At 34.5% G+C, this 11,481-nt stretch overlaps 1 protein-coding gene across 1 annotated transcript in view; it reads left to right on the forward strand.

Moving 5' to 3' along the window:
* Positions 1–2,461: 2,461 nt before the first annotated feature.
* LOC118748363 (platelet binding protein GspB-like) overlaps positions 2,462–11,481 on the forward strand; it is a 16,012-nt gene continuing 6,992 nt past the window's right edge. The window contains exon 1 of the mRNA XM_036482737.1: positions 2,462–3,033. Coding sequence (XP_036338630.1) covers positions 2,462–3,033 — 572 coding nt within the window. The remainder of the gene's footprint in view (positions 3,034–11,481) is intronic.

Consider the following 11,481-nt stretch of genomic DNA (forward strand, 5'->3'; position numbering starts at 1 on the left):
CAATTTTTTACTAGAATTTAATGGGCTGCAAAACTGCATACTCAAAAAATCAGATTAAAATGTTGAAAATATTCATGAAAATTCGCTGAAAGCTTAGGAATTATATTTTTATTTTGTACAACGAACCATATTTTTATAAAAAATTGCCGGAAAAATATTATAATAAAAATTGTTGCATATATTGTGAAAAATCTTGCTGTGACAATACTTTGTTCAGGCAGTGTAGTAAAATTAGCATTTTCGTTTCGCAAATCATCGGCATCTTATATCAACATTAATTCGTTTGGCAAGAACATTTTCACCGTTTAATGTTGACATTTTGAATTATCTTAAACTTTTAAAATGCAAAAGTCTTTAAATTTCAAAAATTACAAAATAGCTGAGACAGATATTCTGCTTGCTGCAATTTTTTTAAATTTGTTGGCACATGCTTCAAATTTCACAGACATGCTGTATTTGATGCCAACTTTCAGTTCCTCTAATATGAACATTATATTTGAAAACTTTCCAAAGTTACTTTAAAAAAAATTCCAATTATGATTTTTTAAGTGACAACGAAGAAATTAGTAATTTCGGTACTTCTTCGCCTAAATAAACGTCTTAAGGCTAAAATTGTTCAAATACTTGATTTATTCTTTATTGTACTTCGATTTGCTCATATGCTAGGGTTTCTAGAGTGAGCTTAATATTAGTTCAAATCATCTAAACGCATAAATGGCTCGTAACCACGTAAACTTCATAAACTTATTTAATTTTCAATGGAAACTCAGTTTATTAGCAAGGTTTACGCAGTTACCTGCGATTTAAGCATTTAGATGAATATCCATAATATGTAAGGTCAAAAAATATGTTGTAAGCATTTTTGAAACCCATGCACATGCAACACCCTAATATACAAACAAGTTTTAATTAAATCGTTATATTAACTGCGATTATTAATATTTCAAATCTTGCTATTGTGCTACCTTCATGGATTTAAAGTGTGTCTATTAACCCAGTATCTGAGAGAAACTTTAGTATGGAGCGTATATCTACGGATTTCGCTTCGGTTTCAATTACTTAATGTTTAATATGCTGTGCAGTCGCGATATCCTGCAAAACCTGTATCGCTCCTGCGTGTAAATACCCATTTTAGTCAGATGATAGTTCAGCCTGCAATGTCCTATCGAAATTCCTGTAATAACTATCAGGTTATTCATACATTCCTTGAAGCTTGATGGATTGCTCTAGACATGGTCGATTATGCCAGTTCCGATTTCTTCAAGCCTCTTCCTTTTACCGGTTCAGGGCAAAGAGTACCCCGTTTTGCAATGCCTCAGAAGGGCTCTGGGCCGAGGGAAGGCGTTTATGCTCCTTTCTTCGCAAGTTTATCAGCAATCTCGTTTCCTTAATTTTTCCGCAATCCAGAGAACCCTCACCCGATTGGTCACATCAAGAGTATTCAGCTTATCTAGGTAATCCATCACCAGTTTAGATGTTACCTGATGAGATCTAACGTCCTTGATAGCTACTTGGTTGTCAGTTAAGATCGCGATGTTCTAATTCTAGTAGTTTCACTTGATATTAAAGTCCGCACATTTTTTTTTTGCTTAATTTCGTCAGGTTAGTAATAAAATAAAATTTATTATAAAGTTTCTTAGACCTGGGTGTTTTATAACCATATAGCTTTTAAGGTGTAAGTAAAACTATATTGAGTTAACACGTATTTACTTTGTCTCGTGCATGTCCTGTTATCATCAGCGAATTGTTTTGCGATATTGGCCGCCCCTAATATCTGGCCGCTCTAGGCCCGGGCCTATCGGATTTAAGGGAAAATCCCCCACTGACCACATGTATGTAGCGTGCGAGTTATGTGTTAAGATTTGCTGAAGAAATTTCTTATCCACGAAATAAGACTTAAATGAATGAGCGGTTAGGTCACTTAAATTTGTGTGGAGAAATAATTTTTACTTTTTGTATAAAAAAATTTTCTAATATTTTGGCATGGCAATGATGGAATTTAATAAAATTTTAGGTTTATTGACGAAAACTACGCTGTATGAACAAAATGCAATGTACTATCGAATATTTAAATTTAAACTATTTTTGTAAATAACAATTATGGCATGCAAAAAAAATATGTGCTATTGAAAATTCTTAAAAAAAAAACGAAACAAAGTATGCGTTTACAAATTCACAAAAGATTAAAAATTTATAATACGATATGTATGTATGTAAATCAAAGGCATGGAATGTTAAAAAAGGCTTTCAAATAAATGAATGGCGCGCATGAGCATACCAGCGTATTAAGCCTCTCACATGCATAAATACACACAATAATATATTTACGCACAGTGAGACACAAAAGCGTATCAGTAAATGCAAATTCAAATGACTGACTGAAATATTTCATTTCGTTTGAATATTAAATTCCACACACAGAATCAGGCGGCTGACACGTTTGCTAACGGATAAATGGGCAATGCATCACACGCATCACGCAGCGACAGGCACTGCAGACACAGCAGTAGCGAGTGGCAGCAAAAGTGAATCCACTGCAAGTGCTGCCAACACATCCAGCGCCAGTGGTGGCGGCGGCGGCGTCGGCGGCGTTGGCGGCATGATGGCCAAAATCAATGCGCGTCACTGGCTGCACCCCTCCGCAACGCACTCCGCTTCGACATCACCCTCGGTAACACCGCCCACAGCCACGCCCTTAGCTACAACGCCCATTCTGCCACTTGCTGCTGGTACAAGCGCCAGCTCGAGCGCCATCTTTTTACCAGCAGCCACCTCGGCCACAACACCAACACCCTCTGTTGCATCGTCAGCATCATCTTCATCCACTTCGGCAACGGCAGCTGCGACCACACTAACATCCGCCGGCACGCACCACCAACAATTGCAGCAACAACTGCAACAGCAACAACAACAATTGATGACAAGCGAAGAGCTGCGGCGCAATACATTCTATCGCACGGTATGCGCAAGCTTTCAGAGTGCCATTCTGTTGCTGGACATGGATACGGGCGAAATCAGTGACTACAATGAAAGGTCAGAGAGCTGGCATGCTTTGATATGCATGTGTGTTTGTGTGTGTGTGTGTGTGTTTATGCTAGGTTATATAAAATAAAGACAGACAATGTATGAGGCAATGTGTGCGCCCTTAATGCGCGCACCTAAATAGGCTATGAAATATTTAAGCGAATTTGAAAACAATTGAGTTTGCGCTCACACACGCACTCGACGGGGGGGAAATGATGAAAGAAAAGTGCGTTAGCAGAAGCGCTCGTAAGTATGCCAAGGTTCAGAGGCACGTACTTACATACAAATGGGCCCACACATTCGCATGAAGTCCGTGAAAACAATGACTTTCAATTACATATTTAAATGCTACAAAGTTAGCAATGGAACCAATTTAGCGCAACGCTGTGGGAGTAGACGAAGGGAACTTTTGTCTATGTAACTAAGGGCCAATTTCAGATGAATATTTGAATGCCACTTAGGTTTAATTTTGGATTGTTGTTTAAATGCCATTTAGCTTTCGTTGGGTTTCAGATCAAGTTTATTTAAATATGCCAAACAAGTGGCAACACTGTTGCTTGTTCCATGAACGTGTGGTTGCATTTGTTTGCTTACATCCTTGGTGGTTTGGTACAAACACAGGGTTGCCTATCTCGTATTTAAATAGCCAATATTGGCCACTTAAGTGCAGCTTCAATGTATGATCTGAAAATGAATTTTTGAAGTTAATCAACAATCTCTACTTAAATAGGCCATCTGAAATTAGCCCTAAGTATTCTAAAATGGCTGACATGTATCCTAAGTGATGTTTGCTGCACAGGTTATTTTGTGTTAATTTCGAAAAAAAAGTATGCTTTCAGCATATTTACAAAGAAAAATTGTAGTCATTAAACTCAAATTAAAATCGCAACCTCTCGGTGTTTACTTGTGCGTTTAAGATTGCCTGCGGCAAAATTGTTGCAAGTATTTTACGTGGAAATACTACAAGACCTTTAGTTAAAATGTGAAAGGACTTTGGAGGCTAGATTACCTTAACCACAAACGCATATACAGTGACGAACAAAAGTTTGGCACAGTGAATTTTTTGCAATATAAAAAGTTTTTAATTCTAACTTATTTTCGATAATTTTTTTATAGAAATATAGTCCATACCACACCAAAAGGCATAAAAATGAATTCTCTAAACTTTGTGAAAATTTCAGGGAAATCCTGTAAATTTCCATACTAATTTGCAATTTTCGATTCACATTTCTGCAGTTTTTTAGCTCACTCAATTTCAAATAGCTAGAGAACCGCGTTGTTTTTTGGCAAGTTTTCAAGTGGAAGGTGTTGCTTATTTTCTCCATACAAAAAAGGAATCTTGAACATACTTTGTATGGAATAATCTGCGTGAAAAAAATTGCTAAAAATTAGCACCATTTTTCAACAACATCAAACTTGAACCTTGCTAGTAAAATTTAATAAGCTATAAAACTGCATAGTTAGAGTTTTTTAAAGAATCTGAATCGAAAGCTACAAATTAGTTTTATGTTTTTTTGGTGTGGTAAGAACTATATTTTTATAGAAAATTATCGAAAATATATTAGAACAAAAAACTTTGCATATTTTGCGAAAAATTCACTGTGCCAATACTTTTGTTCGTCACTGTACACACAGCTGCGCGCATTAATATAATAACAAACTTCAAAATCATATTTTTCGCAACTTATGGTTATTTATTTATTTATTTTTTATTTGCATTTAAAATATAGTTCGATCCATAACAGAAATCCCATAAATAAAGATTTTAAAGATTGCACAAAGTTCAAAAAAATTAATCAATCTTAAAAAAAATTAAATAAAAATTTCAAACTTTTTATTTAGAATCTGTAGGCTGCATTTCACCAAACTTAGTTAAGTGGAAATTAATTTTAATCTAAATTTTTATTTAATTCTCAATTAAAATTTCTTCACTTTCAATAAGCTCTTTATTTTAGTGAATGAAAATATAGCAGCATCGTGCTAAAAGTGGAGGTAAAAGCAGGGATGGTATACAAATAAACACCTGATACACAATATTGTGGTGTGTGTATATTGATCAAAATTAAAAACAAATTAAAATTGATTGTTAAAACGAAAAATTCGAAAATTTAAATAATTTTCACTTAAATGAATCTGGTGAAATACAGTTTATAGCCCATTCAATTTCAGTTCGATAAAGTGCAGGTTTCAAGTCAATAAAAGTTACCGCACATTTTTTCCATATAAAATTAAATTTTGTTCATATGTGGGCGAAAATGCTCAAGGCCCTTGACACAAGCATTATAAAAATCATACTCAAAAATGTTCTAAAAATTCTGAATAAACAGTTTGTTATTTTGAGGAACATTTTTTTAAGTTTAAACCTTTGAAACTTTTATTTATGTGATTTCTGTTACAGATCGAGCTCTTATCTATACTAATTATATAAAGAGAAGTCCCTTTTTTTTGTAACAGGTAATCTCGCGAACGGCTGGTCCGATTTTCATGAAATTTTGTATACAAATAGCTTTCGGTAACCACCATGTTTTAGGCTACTTTTTTTTTCGGGTAGGTGGACCAGGGACCGGTCTATTCGAAAAAAATCTTATTATGGTCCGATTTGCTTAAAATTTAGTACGTAAGTAGCTTTTTAGCATATATTAGCATATATGATAAATTTTTTCCGAGAAGTGGACCAGGGACCGATCTATTCCAAAAAATCGCATTTATGGTCCGATTTGCTTAAAATTCGGTACGTAAGTAGTTTTTTTAGCATATATTAGGATATATGGTCCATTTTTCCGAGAAGTGGACCAGGGACTGATCTATTCGAAAAAATCGTATTTATGGTCCGATTTGCTTAAAATTCGGTACGTAGGTAGCTTTTTAGCATATATTAGCATATATCATCCATTTTGTCCGAGAAGTGGACCAGGGACCGATCTGTTCGAAGTAATCCTATTTATGGTACGATTTGCTTAAAATTAGGTACGTAGGTAGCTTTTTGCCTGGATATGCTTATAGATTCCTGTTTTCCAATTTTCATGCAATTTCGAATATAAATAGCTTTAAGTAACGACCATATCAAGGGGCGAATTCGTCACTAGGCAAGATTTTGTTGTGCCAATCAGAAACAACGGATACTGTCAAAATATAATTATAATATATAATATATCTCAACTATTATCTATTCAGAAAGCCGTTTGTTAGTTTTCGCAAGGCTCGAGAGCGGCTGAACTGATTTTTTTGAAACTGCCACCTGCCGCACGTGTCCCAAGGATGGTTTTAGGCTGAAAAAAATCTATATGTAAAGGGGGCGTGGCACTTCCCATACAAACCGAATTTCTCATGCTACATATCTCTGGAAGTGTGCATGGTAGAGTTTTGGAAATTGGTATGGAGATATACGAAATCAATCGCATACTCATGAAGAAAGAGGGCAGCTGTTGGAAAGGGGGGCGTGGCACCTCCCATATAAATCGAATTTTTATACTGCATATCTCTGAAAGTATTCATGGTACAGTACTGGAACTTCGTATGGAGATATGTATATAGTTGAAATCAAGCCCATACTCATGGAGAAAATTTGGGCTATCTGAAAAGGGGTGTGAGGCCTACAAACGTACCGACCTTTAGCTATCTTTGAATGAATTTTTTTATTCTTCTGTAGGTGTATTTGTAAGTGAAATCCTCCTAAATGGTTGTACGGATTTTAACGAAACTTTTTGTGTATTTTAGTGGGTCTCTGGATGGTTTAGTTTCACAATTTAATCCGACAGTTGACGCTGTAGTAGAGTTATTACTACAAATCTTATTTATGATCCGATTTGGCTAATGTTTTAAATATGTATGCAATACTATTGCAAAAACGTGCTGCCAAGTGGTGCTGAAGTCGAGCTATTACTAAAAATAGCCAAGTGAGAAATGGGGCCGTGAAGGTCAGATTAAATCAACCTGTTGCACCATTGAGTATATCTGTAGAACAATGATTCGCACCCATTTTGAAATTGCCACCTACTATACTGTAAAGCTTCTAGGACATTCACTATACATCCAGGTCATTGTTGCCGCCAGGGAGTGAAGAGGAAAAAATTTATTTCGTTTTGCGAATAACCGTGCTATGAAATGCCGCACAATTAGAGAATTTGAAGAACGGATATAACACTTTCCTTAGGTTATTTAAAGCGGAAAATTACCACCAAACCTTAATCTTAGCAGACAAATGTGCCAATGAAAATTGTAAACGTGAATTGTTGGTGAAAATGCTGGACCAAAAAGTTTCAATAAAATATATAAAAATTTTGGGCGGGACGAAGTTCGCCGGCTCTGCTAGTCTTAAATAAATGAAAATTTATAAAAAATAAATAAATACAATATCATTTTGAATTTTGCTACTACCCAACAAAACATCGGTAATCGCTTTTAGTGGTAACGTGTCCTAGAAGGCATAGCGTTATAATGCCTTCGAATTTGTTCGCTTGTTTTAGGCATTGCCGGTAAGGCAAAGTAGAATGTCCTACAATATTTTATTTATTTCGCTTCTTTGTTTCATTTCGGGGAAAGCAAAGTAGAATGTCCTATAATATTTCTTTTTTAATTCGCTTCTTTGCTTCATTTCGGAGAATGCAAAGTAGAATGTCCTACAATATTTTATTGGTTTAACTTCTTTGCTTCATTTCAGGGAATGCAAAGTAAAACGTCCTACAATATTTTCTTTTTATTCGCTTCTTTGCTTCATTTCGGAGAATGCAAAGTAGAATGCTGCATCGTAGTCTGCTGAAAAAAAGCGAAGTACTAGAGTGAGGTAGTACAATTTTAAGCTTAATTAAATGTGAATGTATGTACATACCGATTTTTAAGAAAATCTAAATACCTAAATACATACATATGTATGTATAAAAACTGATTTACAAAAATTTTAATTATTTTTAATCTTTTAAGACATTTTCTTATCTCAATTTAATATATGTATACATATATAATATATAATGTATTATGTACTTATCTAGGCATTCTACATTAGTTTCTCTGTAAGGCATTCTTTGTTCGCTACTCTGGATTCTGTTTATTCATGCGTTCTCCCTTCCTTTGAAGGTAATGCTGCAGGTAAGGGCTTACCGCCAATGACATACCAATGATAAAATAAGGCCTTCTTGAAGCGAAAGGGTAAGCGATTAATGTTCAATTTAAGTAGGTTAATGAAGCAGCAGACCGATATATTGCTCATACGCAGCGGTGTACCATTCGTCCATACATTCATGCATGGTATACCGAAAACTCTTACAAGCAGCATTAAAAATCGCATAATCTATACCTACCAGACTTCTTCGCCGTTTTTATCTGCGCAAATATCAATCACAATTTCCTTCAAGTATTTTCTGCTTCATTTTTGTGTTATCAGAAATACTTGAAATTGAAAGAAATTAATATAGAAAAATGCGCAGCAGACAGGCAGCGTGACAAACACAAAAAATCGACATGCTTGAATAGATACTACAGAAAATGAACAAAATGAAGTATCAGTGAAAGATTAAATACAAGATACTCATGCATGTATGTATGTATGTAATAATAATAATAGATTGGCGCTTACACAATATGTTAGTGTTTGGCCGAGCTTCTCCTCTGATTTGTGGCGTGCGCCTTGATGTTGTCGCACAAAGAGGAGGGACCTACAGTTTAACACCGACTCCGAACGACGATTGTACTTTTATGAGAAGCGTAAGCTGTTTTTCATGGCATTAATACACTCGGAGGTTCGCCATTCTTTATTTTTTTGCAATGTTGCTTTGACCAGAGCTTGAACCCAGGCCTTGCGGAGTGGTTGCGCGCACTGCTAACCACACCACTACAGCGGCCGTCATGTATGTATGTATGCATGTAAATATGAATGCATAAAATATAAGTGAAATTTTAAGAAGTAGAAGCTATACAAAGCAAAAATATGGCACAAAACCAAAAAGCGCTGTCGACAATGAATGGCAGGCAGTCAACTGCGGTTAACAGGCCGGGTGTATAAAAAGTAACAGCATATTGCAAGTAGAAGGAAAGGGAAAACGTGAACTATTGAATAAAAAGCAGAAAGCGAAGAAACTGCAATGTGTTTCCATTTTTTTTAAGAGGTTTTTGTCATAAAATATTAAACAGACACTTTTATTTTTAGAACTCTGCCAACATTTGCTACATAAATGAAAAAGAAGCATACATCAGCAATACAGGCAATAATATCTGCATTGAATATTAAAGAGGAAATACAGAGGCCCATAGTAGAGTGGTCTACGAAATCCTTTTTTTTTAATATTATTCAGTGCTCTCGCAAATTTGTGTTCCTTTTACTAAAAAATGAAAACACATAACTTGATTTAAAAAAAATATAATAAAATTAAGAGGTCGCTCAAGTCCATTTTGTTTCCAAAGTCCAAAAATTTAAAGCGGTACGTTTTTTAAATACAGGCATCAGCCACGCATCTAGATTCAGGTTCAATAATTTGCCAATATCTCGAGAAGTAATGAACGTAAAATCCTCTGCGATGACTCATTTTGTTCGCTAAGGTTATAGCTATACATATCGTCATTAACATAAAATTAAATAAATACTTCTAAGAAGTTCAATTTCGGTTTTTTCTGTTTTTTTTTTTTAATATTTATTCGTATTATATAAGAAGGTAAGAGCTAGATCGAAAAAATAACTCTTCTGTGTATTCAGTGGCCTCGAAAGCATATTATACAATCGTGCGTGCGCACGGATTGAAGGACGAGTAATTTTAAGCAAAACAAAAATGGACTTGAGCGACCTCTAAGTTTTATTTATTTTTTTTTAAATAAGGTTATGTACTTTAATTTTTTAGCAAAAGGAACACAAATTCCCATACTCTAGCCCATAGTCATAGTCGTAAGTTTAAACTAATTCTCGTTAAAATAAAGTTTTAAGTTTGGAATAGATTTTTAGGTTGTGGCACTCACTGACATCTTAGACACAGCAGTTTGTTAAGATGAGAGAGAACAGAGCTATCCTTATGAAGAGAAAAAATTTGCTGGGAAAAATAAAATAATATGAATACTTTAAATAGTTCACCCTATGTCCGCTGCAGGAATGCGGATTTAGCAAGCCGGGAAGTCATGGGTTCGAATGCCACTGCCAGGAAAAATTTGTTTACGTCTGTTTTTGTTCTTTTAGATGTTATTTTAAATATTTTTTAATTGACCTTTTACATTTAAATTAAATTTAAAAAGATTAGTAACTTGAAATTATTATATGAAATACCATAAACAAAAAATAATAAAATAAAATTTAATAAAGTACAATAAAATAATGTTTTTATTAAAAAAAATAAAATTCAATTAAAAAAAATATTGTTTGGAATTGCTCGGAGTGGGGCCCCATCATGGGTGCTGCTGCGTTCACTACTTTCAATAGGAAAACAAAATTTGGAACCTTATTTTACCATTTTAAAATCACGTTCTCCTCATTTTAAAGTTTAAATTCTGTTTTCGCTATAAAATGCATTTTAAGTTGATTATGAAAAAATTAAAATGGTGATAACTATAAAACCTCGTAACTAAAAACACTCTCAGCATCATACAAAAACTCTGTTTTAATAACAAAAAAATTATGCTTATTATCTTTGTGTTTTAAATATTAAAGACTAAATACTTCTTAGTTAATTAAGAATGAAGTATAATGCACCGTGGTATTTCAAGCCCCATTTGAAGACTTAATTTTACGTGATGCAAGGTAGTAGTCATTTTTGAGATACGAAGTTTTGCCAAAGTACCATGTAGTATAAACCAGAGTTGCGTTTTATAGGAACCATTTTTATAGTGCGGTCACAGTAGAGCCTCACCCTGTAGTGTGTTTTACTATTACTGCCTCAAACACAGTTGGAAAGTGCGAAGTGCGAAGTTTTGTTACTCTAACGTAAAAAATGTTTGCGCTAAAAAGAAATTAACAAAATTAAATTGAAGTGATATTTTGAGTTTTCCGTGAGTCTCATTTTGATTGCACGAATAATACTTGCCTTTCCAGCAGGCAGCAACGGCGAACATAATTAAATAATTAAACTAATTAACATTAAGTGGGCAGCCTTTTCGTGTCGTGAAAAAAAACAAAACCACATCGCTTGCATTAACGCTTTAATGCGCTTAATTCGTGTTAGCTCAGCGCTGATGGAGAACAACTAGTAGAATGCTAAAATGCGCAGTCCCGCGCCGCCAGCTATGACCAATTGGAACTTTTTTCCAAACATTTTTAATATTATTTGTTAGCGAGAGGACAAACTCTTTCAGCATGAAATTAACCACTTTTTTGTAATTCGTTTAACTGCTTGTTTCTTATATGTATACAAGCATTTCCACTCGCGTTTTTTTTTAAATTTTTTATGAAGGCCCTGCACTGTATTGCCTTGGGGCCACTCACTTACATTTTTTTTTTGCTTTATTTTCTCCACTTAATTTGGTGGTAATTCTACATTTTGAACA

This window comes from Rhagoletis pomonella, unplaced genomic scaffold, assembly GCF_013731165.1.
Source record: "Rhagoletis pomonella isolate Grant_MI unplaced genomic scaffold, Rhpom_1.0 Rhpom_scaffold_00013, whole genome shotgun sequence".
In the NCBI taxonomy this organism is placed as follows: Eukaryota; Metazoa; Arthropoda; class Insecta; order Diptera; family Tephritidae; genus Rhagoletis; species Rhagoletis pomonella.